Source organism: Microcaecilia unicolor, chromosome 10 (assembly GCF_901765095.1).
Source record: "Microcaecilia unicolor chromosome 10, aMicUni1.1, whole genome shotgun sequence".
Classification (NCBI taxonomy): Eukaryota; Metazoa; Chordata; class Amphibia; order Gymnophiona; family Siphonopidae; genus Microcaecilia; species Microcaecilia unicolor.
In genome coordinates, this window is record NC_044040.1 from 218,137,350 (window position 1) to 218,159,454 (window position 22,105).

Here is a 22,105-nt window from a genome sequence, read left to right on the forward strand (position 1 = left end):
CTAAAATGATAACGGGGATGGGACGACTTCCCTATGAAGAAAGACTAAGGAGGCTAGGGCTATTCAGCTTGGAGAAGAGACGGCTGAGGGGAGACATGATAGAGGTATAAAAAATAATGAGTGGAGTGGAACAGGTGGATGTGAAGCGTCTGTTCACGCTTTCCAAAAATACTAGGACTAGGGGGCATGTGATGAAACTACAGTGTAGTAAATTTAAAACAAATCTGAAAAAACATTTCTTCACCCAACGTATAATTAAACTCTGGAATTTGTTGCCGGAGAAAGTGGTGAAGGCGGTTAGCTTAGCAGAGTTTAAAAAGGGGTTGGACGGTTTCGTAAAGGACAAGTCCATAAACCGCTACTAAATGGACTTGGGAAAAATCCACAATTCCAGGAATAACATGTATAGAATGTTTGTACGTTTGGGAAGCTTGCCAGGTGCCCTTGGCCTGGATTGGCCGCTGTCGTGGACAGGATGCTGGGCTCGATGGACCCTTGGTCTTTTCCCAGTATGGCATTACTTATGTACCCCTCCCGTCAACCCCTGCTTTGGCGTTTTCTCCGATGCCGCTGAAGCTCTGTCTGTGCTTGTGTGTTCTTCTATGCTGGCTTGCAGTTTTCTATTGCTCTGTCTCTGCTTGCATGTGTCTGATTACCTTTATCACTACACCTGGGTTTCTCTCTTTGGCTCTGGTGCCTGTGTGGTGAGTCCCTCCTCGTTCTGTTCCAGTCTGTTTGTTTTGCTTCTGCTTGGCAGGTCCTACCCTTTGTTTCTCTCAGTGGGAGTTGTTTGTTTGTTTTTTCATTGTACTCCCAATTACCAGTTGTCTACAGTGTTCCTTGCCTCTAGTTACTGTCTGTATGCTGACTGTGGTTTAACCCTTTTTCTGCAGAGCTTCTCTGCTTCTGGCAGTTCTGTTTACTGCAGTTCCCAGCGTGACTCGTTCAGTCCTTTCTTTGTTGTATTACCTCCTGTATTACAGAGCCCTGTCCCTTTCTGTGCTGGTGTGTGTGTTAGGCTCTGCACTCCGTTTTGTATACTTTTCCCTTCCCTGTTTGCTAAGGGTCTCTGCCTACAGTACCTTACGACAATCCCTCACTTTGTGTGTGGTGGGCTATGGCTTGACGGGTTTCTATGTATGCTTCCCTTCCTCCTTGATTACCAGCACCGAAGGGTTTGCTGGTGCTCCAGTCCCCGTGGGAGATCCCTCATTTAATCTCTTTCTCCCCTCCCTAAGTATGACTCAGTTCCAGTTAGGCTGTGAGGCCTGCCTGATTGCCCATCTTCCATTTTCTGTGGTTCAAGTTGGTTGCTGCGTGTGTGTGTGTACAGGGCTTGGTAGCTGGGGTAGTGTAGTGCCTGCTCGGCCCGCCCTCGGCCTTGGCCTAACCCCTACACTAGGCCTCGGCCAGGGACCAAGGGCTCACAACCAGACTAACACACTGCCTCAATCAAGCCATTTCTCCAAGGTCAGGGGTTAAGGAAGCTGCTGAGAAAACTCACTAAGAGACCTAAGATTACTTTAGAATAACAGTTTTCTGGCTGACACTAGAGAAAATATTGACTGTTCAATAATTTAAAGATTACTCCACAAATATAGTCTGTATGGGAGGAAGATGAGGAAGAAGCCACTGCTGAAGAAAGGCCATGTAATGCACCATGTAGAGTTTAAAAAGAAACAAGGAAATGTTTCATACATGTGGGAGAAGGTTCTGTTTGAGATCTAAGTGTATCTTTCTTGGTCTAAAAGTCCTAAGTATAGCATAACACAAACACAGTACATCACCCTGCTAACACCATGCCCACCTTAAAGTATGGTGGTGGTGGAGGTGGCACTGTGTTGTGGGGCTGCATTTCTGCAGCAGGGACACAGATACTTCTGAAGATCAAGGTTCAAATGGACAGAGTAAAATACAAGCAGATCCTGGAAGAAACCTGGGACTAGGAAGCATATTTACCCTTCGGGAAGACAATGATCTTAAGCATAAAGCAAAACCAACAGAGTGACTCAGCAAAAAGAAAATCAATGTTCTCAAGTGGCTCAGTCTAAAGCCCAGACCTAAATTCAAGAGAAAACCTTTGGTAAGACCTGAAGATTGAAGTCCAGTCAACATGAAATAGACTGAACTATTCTACAACGTTGGTAGGCATTTGTCCTAGACCACTCATGGCTCTTATCGTTACAGAAAGCACTTCCACCAAATATAAAGTCAAGAGATGCAAAGACTTATGTGATCAAGACAGTTTAGTTTCTTATCCTTCATTAACTTTCTGGATATTTCTACAACTGTTCTTTCACAATGAAAGTGTAGGTCTGTGAAATAAACTATTTCAATGTATTTTAAATTAATGAGTAAGAGCAAAATGTGGAAAAAAGCAGGTGTGAAGACTTTCACAAAGCACCAAACATAAATATACATGAAACAAAGTTCAAAAATTTAAAACTCCAATTATACAATTTACAGGATTGTTCAAGAAGTATCCTGGGATTATTTATTATCAATATCTCTGTGGGACCTAAGCATCTGAAAATTAGGGGGGGGGGGGGGAGGCAAATGAAGAAGGCTGAAAGTCCACCTAGAGTGCCCAATACTCGTGCCAACCCTGCTTTCAAGGCCACAGCATGCCTACGTTAACAAACATTTTTGGGCACATCAACCTCCACAGTGCAAGCAATGCAGACATGGTGAGGACTCATGGAAAAGTTGGGGTAAGAGACTGAACGGAGGGAATGGGAGATTTTGCATGAAGTGTGTATGCTGCACAAAGTGGGGTCTGGCTGGTTGTGCCATGTATTTTTGTCCATCAATTCTCAGTCTTGCACATTTAAGAGCCACTGCTAGTATCGTTTATTGATTGAGATGAATAATTTAAAATGTATCTGAAAATACTTCAACCAAGAAAACTTTAGGCTGTTAGTACAAGCTTTAGTTCTGGCAAAACTTGATTATTGTAACATCATAGACCTTGGCTGTACAAAACATTTACTGAGAAAACTTAGAACTACTGAAAATACAGCAATTCATCTTACATGTGGTTTAGGCAAATTTGATAGAGTGCCTTGCTATATGAAGTTCTACCGATTTCCGGTGGACGCACAAATTCTTTCTAAAATGTATTTTGTTTTTAAGATCTTGAAGGGCTTAGTTCAACTTTATATGTGTTTGATGATCAATGATCTGACCTCCAAATGCGATACTTGGAATAGTTTAAGACTGTCTTTTCCATATTATAAAAGATCTTATCACAATTTGATTATTGCAATGTGTTATATTAAGGCTGCACTATACTAGTAAGAAAAAGATTGTACTCAGTTTAAAATGTAGCTGCAAAATTGATCTTCTCCAAGTCTAAATTTGAGAAAGTTACCCCACTGTATATTACACACGGCATTGGCTTCCAGTGGATTTTCAAACTTTGCACAATGAATGGAAGTTTATCAGAATATTTAAATCAAATTTAGGAATAGGAGACTAGCTGGCAATTTGTTGGATGCCATTTCCTTCCCCAAAAGGTATCAAATTCAGGTCATTACATGCATTGACTTTACCTTATCTATCCGCAAAATGTTGAAATGATTTACCAGTTCAGATGATCATGACTCATTATGGAGCATTCCACAAACTGTAGAAATCATATTTAATTTGAAAGAGATGTTTTACAAAATGTACAATAATTAATGATTGCCAGTACTTAGTTTATCAGATGATATTTAAGCTTCTTCTCTTTTTGTTGTAAATTTCACTACGTACTTCTTTTCTTGATTTAAGTTGCATTGAACTCTATGGGAATATCGTTGACTAATAAGAAATAAAGTAAAGTAAGAGGAATTTTACAGCCTTATTCTCTTATCAGGGCACAAAAATTTAGAATTTTGCCAATTTCTGTAATTTCTTTATGTGCGGTTCCGTAAATCTCTTAAAGCAGGTTTACTTAGAAAATATGTGCTTTCAAGATAGACTAATTATAGTCCCTTTTACTATCAGCTTTTATTAAGGTTTTGTAGTTTAATCTACTCAGACACTAGAGATTAGGCTAACTGGAATTTGTTTAGAATTTAGTTTAATCAGTATTAAATATCTCTGACTGTATTTCTCAATAAGTTCCCAATTTTTTGAACTGGTTATATTCTTAAATGTAATCTACTCTGAACCTATCTTAAGGTGTTCAGGGGAATATAACTCTATGGTAATGTAATACAAATTCTGAGAACAGAGCATTAGGCAGTTACTAACTTTCCTATGGCAAACCGATTCAGAAACACTGGTTTATATTATTACAAAACTTGGTGGGGGCGGGGGAGACATTGGAGCAGCATTAAATATTGTAACCTGTATGATAATCTATCCAGGATAGTAGAAAATCAAGGAGGTAGACAACAAAAACAGACAGACAAAAACTAATACCCTACAAGCAGCAGAATTTCTACAGCTGAAACACATCCTTAGCAGAAAACTGGGCAGACTGGATGGAACTGTAGGTCTTTAACTGTGTTACCAATTGTCAGTGCATATTTTCTAGCGAAAAAGGTGCCGGTACTCAAATGCCAGGCCACTCTTCAGGGGGTGGGGTGATCACTAAGGGACCCACCCCACAATAGCCAGGCCCCCTGCAACCAGTCACAGAATCTATGACAAGGCAGAATTGGTGTGTAGAGCTTGAGCACTTTCATTAAAACTTGGAGACCATGGGTCAATTTTAGCAGACAATGGAAAAGGTGCCGGTACTCAGTACCCCCAAGTACCCCTGCAAAAAAAGCCCTGCCAATTGTACATTACTGGGGGTGGGGGGAGGTTCTACCGGGAGCACCAGTAGTCCGACTAGGACTCAGAAGTCATAAAGGTCATCCCCTTCACTTTCACAGAACAAAAGCAGTTTCCATTTGAGCAGTTGCTGCAGTCTTTCCTCTCACAAAAGGAACAGATAACTGGGCAGGAACGCGAGCTGATATGAAGGACAAGAAATGCTACGATGTAATCCTTGGTTTGAATCAGGCGGTCTCAATGACGCTTTTTGAGCTGTAGCTCCCACAGACCCTAACTGCTAGAGTATGTTTCAAAACTATGGGAGTGCAATATTTTTAGTTAAATGATTAATGCAGGTCTTCACCTGTTGCAAGCTCTACTTATAAATATAGTGACTGATCTTTCTTTGCTCTACTCTTTCCTAGGTATTGCCATTCCAATCCCTATCCAAGGCATCAGGGATGAATCTAACATATTTGAGAACAACAATAAGACATGCATAGTGAGGCCTGAGAGGTTTAAAGACTTCATCACATATGGATCTTTGACTGCCTTTTTCATCCCCTTTGGGATCATGGTTGTAATTTATTTCTTAACCATTCAGGCGCTGCGCAAGAAGGCCTATCTCATCAAGAACAAACCACCTCAACGTCTGAACTGGTCCACTGTGTCCACTGTTTTCCAGCGAGATATGACACCCTGTTCATCACCGGAGAAAGTGGCCATGCTGGATGGTTCCAGGAAGGAAAAAATCCTGGTCAGCTCACAAGAGGAGACGCCAATCCGCAGACTGTCTACTTTTGGGAAGAAGTCCATGCAAACAATCACTAATGAACAAAGGGCCTCCAAGGTCTTGGGGATTGTTTTTTTCCTTTTTGTACTAATGTGGTGCCCATTCTTCATCACCAATGTAACCTCTGTACTGTGCGAGTCTTGTGACAAGAAAGTGATCCAGATGCTTATGGAGATATTTGTTTGGGTGGGTTATGTTTCTTCTGGGGTGAACCCTTTGGTCTACACTCTTTTCAATAAGACCTTCCGGGAAGCATTCAGCCGGTACATCACCTGCAACTATCGGACCATAAAACCAGTGAAGGCTTTCTGCAGGTGCTCCAGTAAGATTTCCTTCAGGAACTCCATGGCAGAAAATTCTAAACTGATTATGAAACATGGAATGAGGAATGGGATTAGCCCGGTTATGTACCAGAGTCCTCTAAGGCTCCGTAACTCACAAATCCAGTCATCTGTAATTTTACTAGACACGTTACTGCTCACAGAAAATGAGGTTGATAAAACAGAACAGGTCAGCTATGTATAAACAATGGAAAGTTGGATTTACAAAAATGAATAACATTCATGATGCACAGAAGATTTATGTGACACATGGCAATATACGTTCTTTAATTATTTATATATATATATATATATAGAAAAAGAAATGTTACAGAGTTTATATTCATCTCTTCAGTGCTCTGATAGAATCTTCCAGGTCCCTAAAATAAAATAATGTGCCTAATCCAAATGGGTTTTTTGGTTTGTTTTTTTTGCAGCTGTAAATAATACATTTGAACATACCGTACTTTTGAAACAGAAGGGGCTCCAATAAAAGAACCTAAGGCAATTGTCATCTGGTTTTCTCCATTTTTGACCAAAACATAGCAAAACCCAGCAAGATTATCTTCTAGTCAGTCTGGTGAAAGCTAGGAAATAAACTTTCACATCCAATGGAGGGGGGAAGGTAATTTTAGCACATACGTGGTAAAACAAGTACATGAAATGTCTTTTATAAATTAAGTTGGGTGCTAAAAGTATATGCACTTGAAAACACACAGACCTTTACTGTAGGTACTGCTGGGGGCTTGGTCTGGACATGTTCATTATGCAATTCGCTAATCTGAATGAGTAACTGAATACTCTAGCAGCAGACACCAATGCTGCTCTCAGGTACATGACAGCAGATAAAGAACAGCATTATCCAGCAAGTCTGCCTGGAAAGGCTGCTCCGTGTAGGTTACTCTGCCCCTTTGCCCTTACGTTTGTACCTGCTGATCCGTGCAGGTTGCCCTCCCCCTTTGCTGTTAGGGTTGTACCTGCTGTTCCATGCAAGTCGACCCCCCCACCCCAAAGCGCTCTCTGTTATGTTTTACTTTTGAGTGAAAATGATCTGTACTTTTATTCCATCCTCTTCTCATATAGGAATCTTCTGTGTAAATCCCTCACCTCTTTAAATACGGACAATCCCACTTTCAATCCCACCACTTCAAGTGAAAGAGCATTCTAGGCAACTACCACCCTCTCCATTAAACTCTTTCCCGATGTTTTTCAGTTTTAATTCTACATCTCTACATTGCTGGAAAAGACTTTCTGTTCATTTATATCTTTCAAATACTTCAATCTCTGCATCATCTCTTCCCTATCCCTCCTCTCCTCTATAGTATACATATTCACGCCTTCGTCTCTTCTCACACTTCTTCACGCAGAGACTCCATACCACTTTGGTCGCTTTCCACTAAACTGATTCAAGTCTCTTTATGTCCTTAGAAAGATATAGCCTTCAAAACTGAACACAGTACTCCAAATGCGGTCTCAATAACTTGTACAGGAGCATTATCACCTTCATTCTGCTGGCTATGCCCCTCTCCATGCAACCTAGCATCCTTCTGGCCTTGGCAAGTGCCTTATCACATTGTTCCGTAGAGAGAACGACCACAAGATGTAGAGGAACAGTCTATCCCTATGACCATAACACACAGAAAAAAGAGTTGGGCGGGTTGGCTCTTCCAAAGGAAACAAGGGAGATGTCACGTCTGTGCTCACCTCGCCCTCTGGTGGCCAGAACCGGTGGCTGCTATGAACTGCCATAGACTGTCTTGCCGTTCCTACCTGGTCCAGACTTTAGCCCACTCCAGTCTGGATCTTCCAGGCTGCCAGATTTGTCTGTCTTCTTTGGCCCTGCACAGCACTCGTAGCTGCCTGGTGATTGCTGCAGCTGAAGCCTCAGCTGCTGCAGGGCTTATTAGCCATTCTGAAATCTCTCTGCTTGCCTTTGCATTGCGTCTAAGGCCCTGGTATGTTGGTGCTTGTTGCACTTCTGCTAGTCCAGTTGTTTACCTGAGATTCTTGCCTGTTTCTAGTTAGTCTGTGTTTAGTTTAGTTTAGGTTTTACTTGCTTTCCTTGCCTGGTTTCTTGTTTGTAATTCTGTGTTTAGTTTCTGTTTGTCTGTGTTCTGGCTTTGGGGCTGCTTGCAGCTCTTAGTTCTGTGTCTTGTTAGTCAGTGTTTGTTCCCTATTTAGTAGCTGTTCTGCAGCTTTCTGTTCTGCCCTTTAGCTTTCCCTTCCTTGCCCAGTCTCCTGCGTTGCTGCCCATGTTCCTCCCTTTCCCCTCTGACCCTCAGTCCCTGTGCTGCCTTGCTGTTATCCAGTCCTGCCCTGTCCAGCAAGTCCTGCCGGCCACCTGAAGCCCAGAGCTCAACTCTTGGTGAAAAGTGGCCAAGTGCAGGTGAAGCCTAACTGCTTGCCTGAGACTTGCCCTGTTTCTAGCGTGGGGTGGTTTTGCCTGCAACTGCCGCTCCTCGGCAGTGGCCCAAGGGCTCACAACCTAGTTTCCAGTTTTGAGAACGTGACAGGAGACTGGATAAATTTTATGCGTGATCTCTTATTGAAAATACACCACCAAAAGACTCGAAACAGCGGCTGTGTTTCAGCGCATGGGCGCCTGCCTCAGAAGTCTGAAAGTACGATGCATGCAAATATAAACTGTACAATCCAATCTTGCACGCACAGAAACAGACGATGCTGCAAAACAACACTATGCTCAGACTCAGATGCCAATCTTCCCTGCCTGCCAGTTTAGGGAAGGGGAAAGAGATCAGCTGCGAGTCTGAGCTTCTGCACCACTCGGGCACAAGAAGCGCACGATTTATTATCTCTATACAATTGCGACAAACAATTTATCAAATGGATGACCCTATTTGATATAACAGATTCCTGATGGAGGCCTAGCCGCCGAAACACAGCTGTCGAGTCTTGATCATCTTTTAATAAAAACTGATTTATTAACTGGAATGTTATCCACTCATTCCTGAGTCATCTTCGATGTTTTGCTGCAAACAGACTCAGATGCTGACAATATCAGGATCAGGTGCTGAAATATACAGACGTACCTCAAGCCCGGGGCCAAGGCACAGAGGAGTAGCCTAGTGGTTAGTGCAGTGGACTTTGATCCTGGGGAATGTATTGGGCAATCAAGCCATTGTGACATCACTGATGAGGTTGGCTCTTATTGGTGGAATGAGTGGAGGAGTAGCCTAGTGGTTAGTGCAGTGGACTTTGATCCTGGGGAATGTATTGGGCAATCAAGCCATTGTGACATCACTGATGAGGTTGGCTCTTATTGGTGGAATGAGTGGAGGAGTAGCCTAGTGGTTAGTGCAGTGGACTTTGATCCTGGGGAATGTATTGGGCAATCAAGCCATTGTGACATCACTGATGAGGTTGGCTCTTATTGGTGGAATGAGTGGAGGAGTAGCCTAGTGGTTAGTGCAGTGGACTTTGATCCTAGGGATCTGAGTTCGATTCCCACTGCAGCTTCTTGTGACTCTGGGCAAGTCACTTAACCCTCCATTGCCCCTGGTACAAAATAAGTACCTGAATATATGTAAATCGCTTTGAATGTAGTTGCAAAAACCTCAGAAAGGCAGTATATCAAGTCCCATTTCCCTTTCCCCCTTTCCCTTATGACATCACAATATCAGAAGTGAGCCAAGCCATTGTGACATCACTGATGAGGTTGGTTCTTATTGGTGGAATGAGTGGAGGAGTAGCCTAGTGGTTAGTGCAGTGGACTTTGATCCTGGGGAACTGTATTGGGCAATCAATCCATTGTGACATCACTGATGAGGTTGGCTCTTATTGGTGGAATGAGTGGAGGAGTAGCCTAGTGGTTAGTGCAGTGGACTTTGATCCTGGGGATCTGAGTTCGATTCCCACTGCAGCTTCTTGTGACTCTGGGCAAGTCACTTAACCCTCCATTGCCCCTGGTACAAAATAAGTACCTGAATATATGTAAATCGCTTTGAATGTAGTTGCAAAAACCTCAGAAAGGCAGTATATCAAGTCCCATTTCCCTTTCCCCCTTTCCCTTATGACATCACAATATCAGAAGTGAGCCAAGCCATTGTGACATCACTGATGAGGTTGGTTCTTATTGGTGGAATGAGTGGAGGAGTAGCCTAGTGGTTAGTGCAGTGGACTTTGATCCTGGGGAACTGTATTGGGCAATCAATCCATTGTGACATCACTGATGAGGTTGGCTCTTATTGGTGGAATGAGTGGAGGAGTAGCCTAGTGGTTAGTGCAGTGGACTTTGATCCTGGGGATCTGAGTTCGATTCCCACTGCAGCTTCTTGTGACTCTGGGCAAGTCACTTAACCCTCCATTGCCCCTGGTACAAAATAAGTACCTGAATATATGTAAATCGCTTTGAATGTAGTTGCAAAAATCTCAGAAAGGCGGTATACCAAGTCCCATTTCACTTTCCCTCCTGGCAGACGAGAATAGCAGGGGAGGAACCTGGCCATATGTTTACACCCTAGGGTACACAGTGGCCCCTGCAGACCACAACCCTTAGAAATTTAAAAAAAAAAAAATAAAGATAAAGGGAGAGAACTGGCGAAAAATGAAACTCTGGGGGGGGGGGGGTGTTCTTTGGTCCTGAGAAAATTTAAGAGAACTAAAGGCCAAAAGTCACACCGCAGGGAATCACCCTTCTACCAGACTGACTGCACAAGCTACTCGACCACCATCTGCTGGAGAATGAGAACAAATTGGCTGGCTATGAGGTGGTACAAGGCTATTATACACGTTTCAGAAACTGTGTTCTATGTTTCCATCTGCTGGTAGGCGAGTATAACGTATAACCAATGCGTCAGCAGCTGGACCAGTCTGGAGGGCTGACAAGAAATATGTAATTTATCTTTAAAATCTAGCATGGCATCATAAGATTGGAGGGTGGCCAATGTAACCCCAATTTTTTAAAAAAGGTTCCAGAGGTTATCTGGGAAGTTATAGACCAGTGAGCCTGAAGTTGGTGCTGGGCAAAATGGTAGCGACTATTATAAAGAAAAAAAATTACAGATCATATACATAAGCATGGATTAATGAGACAAAGCCAACATGGATTTAGTCAAGGGAAATCTTGCCTCACCAATCTACATTTCTATGAAGGGGTGAATAAACATCTGGATAAAGGTAAGCCGGTTGATACTGTGTGTCTGCATTTTTAAAAGGCATTTGACAAAGTATCTTATGAAAGACACCTGAGGAGAGAAGAGGCAATGTCCTATTGTGCATTAAAAACCGGTTAAAGAAAGAAAACAGTGAGTAGGATTAAATGGTCAGTATTCACTATTGAGAGGGTTTCCCAGGGGCCTATGCTGGGAGCTCTGCATTTTAACATATTTATAAATGATCTAGAGATGGGAATAACTAGTGAGATAATTACAGTCGCTGATAACACAGTTGTTCAAAGTTGTTAAATTACAAGTGGATTGTGAAAAATTGCAAGAGAACCTTACGAGACTGGGAGACCGAGCATCCAAATGATGATGTTTAATGTGAACAAGTGCAAAGTGATGCATGTGGGAAAGAAGAACTCAAACTATGGCTACATGATGCAAGGTTCCATATTAGGAGTCATCACCAAGGGAAAGCAAATAGAATGTAAGGAATTATTAAAAAAGGAATGGAAAACAAAGAATGTTATAATGCCTTTGTATTGCTCCATGGTGCGACAGCACCTCAAATACTGTGTGTGATTCTGCTCACCACATCTCAAAAAAGATATAGCAGAATTAGAAAAGAGAAGGGCGACAAAAATGATAAAGGGATGGGACGACTTTCTTACGAGGAAAGGCTAAAGCAGCTAGGGCTCTTCAGCTTGGAGAAGAGATGGCTGAGGGAAGATATAAGAGGTCTATAAAATACTGAGTGGATTGTTAGTTTACTTTTCCCAAAAATACTAGGACTAGGGGGCACACAATGAAGTTACTAAGCAGCACATTTAAAACAAACCAGAGAAAATATTTCTTCACTCAACGTGTAATTAAACTCTGGCATTGCCAGAGAATGTGGTAAAAGCAGTTAGCCTAGCGGGGTTTAAAAAAGGTCTGGCTAATTCCTAAAAGAACTTGGGAAAATCCACTACTTACTTCTAGGATAAGCAGCATCAAATCTATTATACTGCTTTGGGATCTAGTCAAGTACTTGTGACCTGGAAACAAGATACTGGGCTTGATGGACCTTCAGTCTGTCCCAGTATGGCAATGCAGGAGTCTTCAGAATTTGCTCTTCAGGCAAGCTGTGCAAAGGGAAGTAGAACAGTGCTAGCAATACCGATTTCTGATGGTGATAAGCACAAGACTGCCCCCTCGTTCCTTTTTCTCATGCCTACCCCCCCCCCCCCAAAAAAAAAAAAAAAGAAATACACAAACACCAGTATCCTGCTTCCAGCAGTGGCCAATCCAGGTCACAAGTACCTAGGAGAAACCCAATTGGTAGCACCATTCCATGCTACCAATCCCAGGGCAAGCAGTGGCTTCTCCTATGTCCACATCAATAACAGACTATGGACTTTTCCTCCAGGAACTTGCCCAAACCTTTTTTAAACCCAGATATGCTGTCATTACAACATTCTTCAGCAACAAGTTACAGAGCTTAACTTATGAGTGTAAACATATTTCCTCATACTTGTTTTAAAAGAATTCCCATGCAATTTCATTGAGTGTTCCCTGGTCTTTGTACTTTTTGAATGAGTGAAAAAAATCAATTCACCTGCACCCGCTCCAACCACTTAGGATTTTGTAGACCTCAATCATATCCCCCCTCAGCGGTCTCTTTTCCAAGCTGAAGAGCCTTAACCTCTTTAGTCTTTCCTCATACGAGAGGAATTCCATCCCCTTTATCATTTTGGTCACTTTTCTTTGAATCTTTTCTAATTCCGCTATATCTTTTTTGAGATACGGCGACCAAAATTGAACACAATACTCAAGGTGAGGTCGCACCATGGAGGGATAGAGAGGCATTATAATACTTTTGGTCTTATTTTGCATCCCTCTCCTAATAGTTCCTAGCATCCTGTTTGCTTTTTTGCCCACCGTCACAAAATGGCCAGCAGATTTCTGCATATTCTCTACAATGACAACTAGGTCTTTTTCTCGAGTACTAGATCCTAAAGTGGACCCTAGCATCAGGTAACTATGATTTGGATTATTCTTCCCAATGTGCATCACTTTGCATTTGTCTACATTAAATTTCATCTGCCATTTGGATGCCCAGTCTTTCAGTTTCCTAAGGTCTTCCTGCAATTTTTCACAACCTGCATGCATTTTGACTACTTTGAATAGTTTTGTGTCCTCTGCAAATTTAATTCACCTCATTCGTCATTCCGATTTCCAGATCATTTATAAATATGTTAAATAGCATCGGTTCCAGTACAGAACCCTGCGGCACTCCACTATTCACCCTCCACCATTGAGAAAAATGGCAATTTAATGCTACCCTCTGTTTTTCTGTCCAATAACTACTACTACTTATCATTTCTAAAGCGCTACTAGACATACAATTCTTAATCCACTGCCTCCTATCCCATGACTCTTTAATTTTCATAGGAGTCTCTCATGAGGAACTTTCTGAAAATCTAGATACACTACATCAACCGGTTCATCTTTACTGACGTGCTTATTCACACCTTCAAAGAAATGAAGCAAATTGGTGATGCAAGACCTCCCTTGGCTGAATCCATGCTGACTCCAATTAAACCATGATTGTCTACGTGTTCTGTAATTTTATTCTTTATAATAGTTTCCAGTGCCAGACAAAATAGTGAAGTCAGGCTTATTGGTCTGTAATTTCCCGAACCACCCCTGGAACCCTTTTTAAAAATCAGTGTCACATTGGCCACCCTCCAGTCTTCAGGTACTATGGACGATTTTAACAACAGGTTACAGATCACTAGCAGATCAGAAATTTCAAGTTCGAGATATTTCAATACTCTGGCATGTATATCATCCAGTCCAGGCGATTTATCACTCCTTAACTTGTCAATTTGGCTCAATACACCTTCCAAGTTCACTGAGATTTCTTTCAGTTCCTCCACATCTTCAATCCCTAAAAACCATTTCTGGTATAGGTAGATCTCTTACATCTTCTTGCGTAAAGACAGAAGCAAAGAATTCATTCAATCTGTCCGCTATGGCCTTTGTCCTCTCCGAGTGCTCCATTTTCTCCTTCCTGATATAACGGTACCAAAGATTCACTCGCAGGCTTCCTGCTTCTGAAATACCTGAAAAAAGTGCGATTATGAGTTTGTCTCTGCAGCAAGTTTTTCTTCATATTCTCTTCTAGTCTTCTTTATCAATGCTTTGCATCTGGCTTGAAAGTGCTAATGCTGCTTCTTATTTTCTTCATTCGGATCCTTTTTCCATTTTTTGAAGAATATTTATTTTGGCTCTAATAGCCTCTTTCACCTCGCCTTTTAACCATAGTGGCTGTCGTTTGTTCTTTTTCCCACCTTTTGTTAATATGTGGAATATCTAGTCTGGGCTTCCACAATGGTATTTTTAAACAACGTCCATGCCTTATTTAAAGTCCTAGCTTTTGTGGCTGATCCTTTCAGCTTCTTTCTAACCATTTTCCTCATTTTGTCATAATCGCCCTTTCGAAAACTAAAAGCTGCTACAGTAGATTTCCTTAGTAAAACTTCACTCCAAATATCACCCCAAATTTGATCATGTTATGATCACTGTTTTCCAACGGATCCAACACCGTTACTTCTCGTACTATGCCCCGCATTCCACTAAGGATTAGATCCAAAATAGCTCCCCCTCTCGTTGGTTCCTGGACCAGTTGCCCTAAACAGCAGTCATTTATTATATCTAGAAATTTTTCCTCCTTAGTACTCCCTGATGTAACCTTTATCTAGTCAATATTAGGATAATTGAAATCACCCATTATGTTGCCCAATTTGCCAGCTTTCCTAATTTCTGTGAACATTTGTCCCTCTGTCTATTCGTTTTGCCCTAGCAGACAGTAGTACAGCCCTATCAGTATACTCCTCTTCACACCTGGAATTTCTATCCATAAAGATTGCATGCTGCTATCTGTTTCATGTTGAACATTTAATTTGTTTGACTCAATTCCCTCTTTAACATAAAGAAGAACCTCCCCTCCAATTTGATCCACTATTGCAATAGAATTTGTACCATTGATTGTCCTCCTTCCACCAGGTCTCTCAAATGCCTATTATATCTACTTCTTCATTTAGTGCTATATATTCTCATCTTATTTTTAAAGCCTTCTAGCATTGTATATAGACACTTCAAAATGTCTTTTTTTTTTCCTTGCAACTACAGGCTGCTTTGAAGTTAATGCGGATAATCTGCATCCTTTACTCTGTTCTCCCACTGAACACTCCTGGCTTTCTTTCACCATTATTGAAACCTCTCTATAGGGATTCCCTAAAGATCCTGTTTCAATAGTAGCCTTTAAGGATACTCCACACCAAACCATGTGCTCCTGGGCAACTGTCAACTCCCCCCCCCCCCCCCCAATTTTAGTTTAAAAGCTGCTCTATCTACTTCTTAAATGTTAGCGCCAGCAGCCTGGTTCCATCCTGATTAAGGTGGAGCACCATCCTTTCGGAACATGTTCCTCCTTCCTCAGAATGTTGCCCAGTTCCTAACAAATCTAAATCCCTCATCCTTGCACCATCATCTCAACCAAGCATTAAGACTTTGGAGCTCTGCCCGTCCTATGTGTGGAACAGGGAACATTTCTGAAAATGCAACCCTGGAGGATCTGGATTTCAGTTTTCTACCTAAGAGCCTAAATTAGGCTTCCTGAATCTCTCGCTCACATTTTCCTATGTCATTGGTACCCACAAGTACCAAGACAGCCAGCAACTCCACACCACTACCTAAAATTTAGGCGACGCTGAGGTCCTCCACCTTCACAACAGGCAGGCAAGTGTCCAGGAGATCCTCACTTCCACCAGCCACCAGTTATCTATATGCCTAATAATTGAATCACCAACAACAGCAGCCATCCTAACCCTTCCCTCCTGGGCAGATGCTCCTGGAGACAAATTGAAAATCAAACATATAAACGGCGAGTGACCGACTCACTCGCAAATGCGCAGTAGAGACTTCCCTCTCTGTCCAGCCCCCGCGTCAATACGTGATGAGGGCGGGACAGAGAGGGAAACTGCGCCGCCAAGATTGATACCGCTCCCCCCCCCCCACCCGCCCACCCGAGGTCGCCGCTACCGTTACCCCCCCCCCACACACACACACACACCCGGCCCGAGCCCTCTCTCCGCTACTAAACTTACACATCCATTTGCCGGAACGCAGCACGCACATCAGCTGAGCTGCCGTCGGCCTTCCTTCCCTGCCTGTGTCCCGCCCTCGCTGACGTTACGTCACAGGAGGGCGGGACACAGGCAGAGAAGAAAGGGCCGACGGCAGCTCAGCTGATATGCGTGCTGCGTTCCGGCGAATGGATGCGTAAGTTTAGTAGCGGAGAGAGAGAGGGCCCCGGCCGGGTGGAGGGATGGCGGCGACTCCGGGGGGGGGGGGGGGAACGGTAGCGGTGGCGACCTCACGGGGAGGGAGGGAGTGGGAAGGAAGAAAAACCCCAATACCAGCCCGTTTTTACGGGCTCAACGGCTAGTAATGTTATAAGAGGGTGTGTGCTTTAAACAATAGAGTATGCACCCTTTGATGATATTTTAATAACTATCAAAGATGTAGCCACATATGCATGTAAAGCATGCACAGGGTGAAGTCTGGACAATGTGAGCAGAGCATGCAAGTATACACGTAGATTCTAAAATATAATTTATGTGCATACTTGACAAATATTGGTTTAAATGTCTGCACCTTCCACTTATGCTTGTATTTTATAAAGATGCCAGGAGCCTACTTGTCTTTATACATTAGTCTTCCCATAGGCTCCTTATAAGGTGTTTTCACCAGGGTAATTTTATAACAAATACCCTAGGATTGGAGGTCAAGAGGGTGCCTATTTTTAGCTTATGTATCTTTAACTGTCCCAAAAAAAACAAAATGCAAAAAGTGCCACTAAAATATAGACTGCTCCACTCAAAATGCACCTCTGAACAGGTCTATACTCAGGTTGCAAAAAAAAGAAAAGAAAAAACCATGAATTCTTGTCACTGAACATACTTTGACATGTACATAAAAATGCGTTTATACAAATTACCCCATTAGATTCTAGGAATGACATTTAAAAATCAGACCGTCATGAAGGAAGGAGCTCATCCCTCAGTCCAACTGAGCTGGAGGCCCAAACAATACGAAATTGCCGAGTCAAAAAGAAAAACGCAAAGGGAATATTTCTGATTTTGTTTTGTTCTAACAGATGACAGAAATATTTTGAAACATCCAGCAATATTACATTGCTGCTTTCTGAGAATGCTTTCTACATTTTCCCCTCCCCATGACAGCAGGAGAATGTATGTCTGCCCACTCTTTGGGTAAACATTTATATTACAGTGTTACCACGAAACAAACAGGCTCCAGTTTACTAGCTGCCCTATCACAGCTGGCGTTTCCTGTAAACCAGTAAAGACTATTCTGTGCATGGCACCGAGGCTATGCAGAAGAGGGATGGAGCAGTCACACCCAGCATTATCCTGTCAGGTATAGGTATGCAGGAAGGTGTGATAGCTGAGAACTCACTGGTCACTCCAGAATGAAGTGTCTGGTGTACAGAACATACAGGAAACAGAGATTCAGGTCTGAGTGCTGCTGAAGGTGATGGGTGTTCTTGTTATACCACTGAAAAGGAAAAAAAATCCAACTAGCCAATTTGTACTACAGCTCAGGAGTTTCAAAAGGATGCAGATTCAGCTAATATTATGACATATACATGTGTGTGTTCTGTTCTCTGTAACATTCATTTAAAAACCTCATCTACAGCAGGAGTGGAAGGGAGGAGAGAAACAGAATATAGCCAGGAATTGGGGCAGCTGTGATAGGTCTGACCAAGTAGTACCACTAGAGGCCAGGAATCAGCAGACAGCAGCTGTGACTATTGCTTAAAAAAAAAAAAAAATCCCCAACTTCCGAATGGACAAGGATTATTAACTAGCTTCCATAGTGTACAACACTTTCCCCGTAGTTTTAAACTGAAACTTTCTCTAGGAGGTAGAAACTTAACATCCAAGAGTATTAAAAAGGATAGTAGCAAGGCTCAAATTGTCCTGAAAGAAAGTTATTTTCTATTCTTTGCCTGCTGGAGAGGTAGCACTGCTACTGACCTGAATTAGGTGTTTTAAGGTGTGAGGAAATAAAATATTTGCAAAGGTTACTACGGCTAATCTGTTACTAGGTTAGCTTCAAAAGGTTTGTTTGAAGCAGTCTCCTTAGAATCCAAACTACATAGAGAGGAAAGGTCCCGCTTAACTTTCTTTCTGAGAAGTTCTGAGAGAAGAGGACATTTCTCTGGTTAAGTGACATTATTTTGCTCTGTGCTTGGTAACTTAAAGACTGGGTTTAAAAGAGGAATTGTAGGTTATTGATAAACACAGTTAGAATTTTTTTTTTTTTAAAGCTAACTTTATTCGCTAGTCTCCATACCCTTTCCCCCATAGTTTTAAAACTTGAATTTTCTGCCACATTAACAGATAGATTCTAGAAGGCAAAGCAGGGCCTAGTTCAGTCCTCATTCCACGCACACACCCCTAGCTCAAGTCTTCATTTATAGTCATTACATTTAATTCGTTTCTGAGAAGCAAACACTAAATAAATTACATATTACACCGTATAATCTTAAGGCTCCTTATATTAATCTGATATCCCTAAATACTTTAAGAAGTTTTAATTAAACTCCATAATACTAAGATGCAGACAGTAGTCCAGCAACAAGAGAAGTGCTATCCAGTCTTTTGCACTGAGTGTAGAGAAGTCTCACCTCCAGTCTGGCAGCCCTTGTGCTGCCTTGGAGGTCTTCTAAATGGAGAGCATCATCCTGGTGCAGCTGAAAGCTAGCCAGGACCAACCCACCAGGGGATGCACTATCCTCTCGCACCGAGGATGTCTCTCCAGGAGCTTATGCCCAGGAGGAAAGGGTTAGGATGGCTTTTGTAGTTGGAGATTCAATTATTAGGCATGTAGATAGCTAGATAGCTAGTGGACGTGAAGGTCACCTGGAGGCTTATTTTCAAAGCACTTAGCCTCCCAAAGTTCCATAGAAACCTATGGAACTTAGCCTCCCAAAGTGCTTTGAAAATAAGCCTCATTGTCACTTGCCTGCCTGGTGCAAAGGTGGCGAACCTCATGCATCACCTAGATAGGATTTTAAATAGTGCTGGGGAGGAGCCTGCTGGCACTGATATCTCTCCCAAATCTTCCTCAGTCGAAGACCGAAGCAAAGAATTATCTTAGACAATCAGATCTTTTTCCTATGTGATTATATTAATATGTTTGGTTATTATTCCTCCAAATTAAATCTTGGACCCTAATAATGGGGACTTGAGTAACTGATATGCTTTTCTCATTTTCCTTTAACAAAATATGAATATTGTATTACTTTTCTGTACAAGTTTGATTATGCTTGGTTGAAGATGTAAAATCTTATAAATTAAAAAGAAATGGAAGTTACACTTACTACGGAAAGGATATTCTCTACAAGTTTATGTTCAGACTCTTGTGGAAAGCTTCCAGCTCAATCTCACATCCACGGGTCAGGTGCTCCTAGGGATACTACAAAGGCGGCATTTACAGCAGGGCCAATCAAGCCACTAGGCAGACTAGGTGCCCACCCAAGATGGAAGAATTTGAAGACCTCGGTGGTGCTGTTCTGGTGAGAATGATAGCTTTTCCCCTATTGGACCTGCAACTGTCTCCCCCTCCCCCGGCGCTGGCCTTGAGCTTAAAGAGAGTGCTGCACTGGCTAAGCACAGGCCTGGCTCAAGCACTGGTTTCTCCTGCCCACCTCCCAGACAGACTTCCTGCTGAAGGGAGCAGGACATGACAACCCTTCAGCACTAGCCTATACTTATGGGGTCTGAAGAAGTAGGTGGTGAGGGAGGTGAAATGCTAAACATAGAGTTGGGGTAGAGAAGTAAAGGGGAAGTGGAGATGCTGGCCAGGAGGGGAGCTGAGAAGTAGAGAAGGGAAGGGGAGATGTTGGTCACAGAGAGAGGGAAGTAGAGGGGAAGAGGAGGCGCTGGCTACCTAGGGAGCCATAGGAAGGGAAAAGGAGATGTTAAACTTAGGGGATGGGGTGGGGGGTTAATAGGGACTTGAGCCATATCTGGGGGCAGCGGCGCACGGCTGAATGTTTAGCATGTACAATATGCTTGGCCCAGCCCTGGTTTATAGTTACCTGAGGGGGGGGGGGGGGGGGGGAGGGACTAAAAAATAAATAAATAAATAAAAATCACAGGGAGTTGTGATCATTGCTGAAGAATGACACCTAGTGGCAAAATTCAGGGCCCATGATTGCAGGGTTCTGGAGGAAGCCCTGGTGAATGGACCCTTCCTGAGGCCTTTCGCTGCAAAAACTGGAGCCATGTGAATTAAGGGGGGGATTTAAAATAAGGGAAAAATCCCCTTGTAGATGCAAAGCAAGGCTCATGGTACAAGACCGCCAGCCCCAGTCCAGCTGAGTTAGGAGTTCAAGGAACTGTAGGAAACATACTAGTAGGTCAAAACAATAGTTAAACACATTTGTGGTGTTGAATTTTTTCTCTCAGTGTAGATAACAAATGGTATGATATGATATATATATTTTACACAGAATGATTTACAAAGCTATGATCTCAAATCCTTCTATTAACATTAAAAGGTCGGCCTTTTTTGGATGAAAATGCCCTCTTAGCGTACTTGGCACACATGAATGTTTAAGATGCATGTTTTTCTTTTTTTCACTTAGGGCTTAGATATCGCTTTGTCATTCTTAGATTTTGAGAGAGTTGATAAAGTGGAATCTTTGCAGCAGTGACCTTTAGAGAGCTTGTGTTCTTCAGAAAAGGTCAACTCCACTATAGAAGAATGAGAAGACTGCAAATGTGTCACCAGTCCTCTGTTACTGCACAGGGAAAATGGAACAGAAAGCTTATGCTCTCTCTCTCTCCCATACAAACATTACCAGACACTGGAAAAATTGCAATCCATGTCAGTACAGCAGCACAGAAATTATTTCCAACTGAGCTTAGTGTTAGATCTTTGCTATATGAGAGCGGAAGGACAAAAGAACTTCAAAACTGCACTGGCTCCCAATCAAAGAACATGCCGCTTTTAAAATCTGCAACCTGGTTCATAAAATTATCTACGGCAAAGCCCTGGGATACATGACAGACCTCATAGACCTGCCAGCCAGAAACACAACAAGATCAGCATGAACATACCTAAATCTTCATTACGCAAACAGCAAAGGACTCAAATACAAATCAACATATGCATCCAGCTTTTCCTATTTAAGCGCACAACTATGGAACGCACTTCCAAAAATAGTACAAACAATGTCTGACCACCTAAAATTCCGGAAAGAACTAAAACCACACCTGTTCAGAAAGGCATATCCCACCGTCCCAACATAAAAGCCTGAGTACCTGCAATACAACAAAACCAAAGATCGGAATGGACACACCCCAACTTCCCTCTTCCTTCCTAAATTCCCCATTATACCTACCTTACATGAACCTTATTCTACCACAATAACACCTTGTATTTGTACGCCACTACGGTACTATGTAAGCCACATTGAGTCTGCAAATAGGTGGGAAAATGTGGGATACAAATGTAACAAATAAATAAACCTAACAGGATGTGAAAGATATAGAGCAGTCCTGGGTAGGACGTGCTTTACACCAGGATGTGTGAACCCTATAGAAACTAAATTCTAAATTCCACAGCTTTTCTGATTTTGCCATCCCCACCTCCTCCTGTCATTAGCCCAAAGACAGGATGGAAGAAAGGAAGGAGATATGACAGAGACATTTAAATACTTATGTAGCATACTCTTTCAATTGAAAGAAAGCTCTGGAAAGGCAGGACGTAGGCGAAAGGGGACAGACTCAGAAGTAACCTAAGGAAATACTTTTTCATGGAAACAGCAGTGAATTTGTGGAACAGCCTCCCGGTGGAAGTGGTGGAGATAAAAATCTTATCTGAATTCAAGAGACCTTGGGACAGGTACATAGGATCTCTAAGGAAGTGACAGAATAGATGGCATGGCTGGGCAGACTAGATGGGCCATATGTAGAATTACCAGATGGTGAAAAGTTTTCCTGCCCAACCTGTACCCAAAAGCAGCTCAAAAATCAAAAATAGCT

At 42.4% G+C, this 22,105-nt stretch overlaps 2 protein-coding genes across 2 annotated transcripts in view; one reads left to right on the plus strand and one right to left on the minus strand.

Moving 5' to 3' along the window:
• HTR2B (5-hydroxytryptamine receptor 2B) overlaps nucleotides 1-6,330 on the plus strand; it is a 33,045-nt gene extending 26,715 nt beyond the window's left edge. The window contains exon 4 of the mRNA XM_030215783.1: nucleotides 5,172-6,330. Within this exon, the coding sequence (XP_030071643.1) occupies nucleotides 5,172-6,064 (893 nt within the window). The 3' untranslated portion in view covers nucleotides 6,065-6,330. The remainder of the gene's footprint in view (nucleotides 1-5,171) is intronic.
• The window catches only part of PSMD1 (proteasome 26S subunit, non-ATPase 1), a 188,651-nt gene that overhangs the window by 114,429 nt on the left and 52,117 nt on the right, over nucleotides 1-22,105 (minus strand). The window lies entirely within an intron of this gene.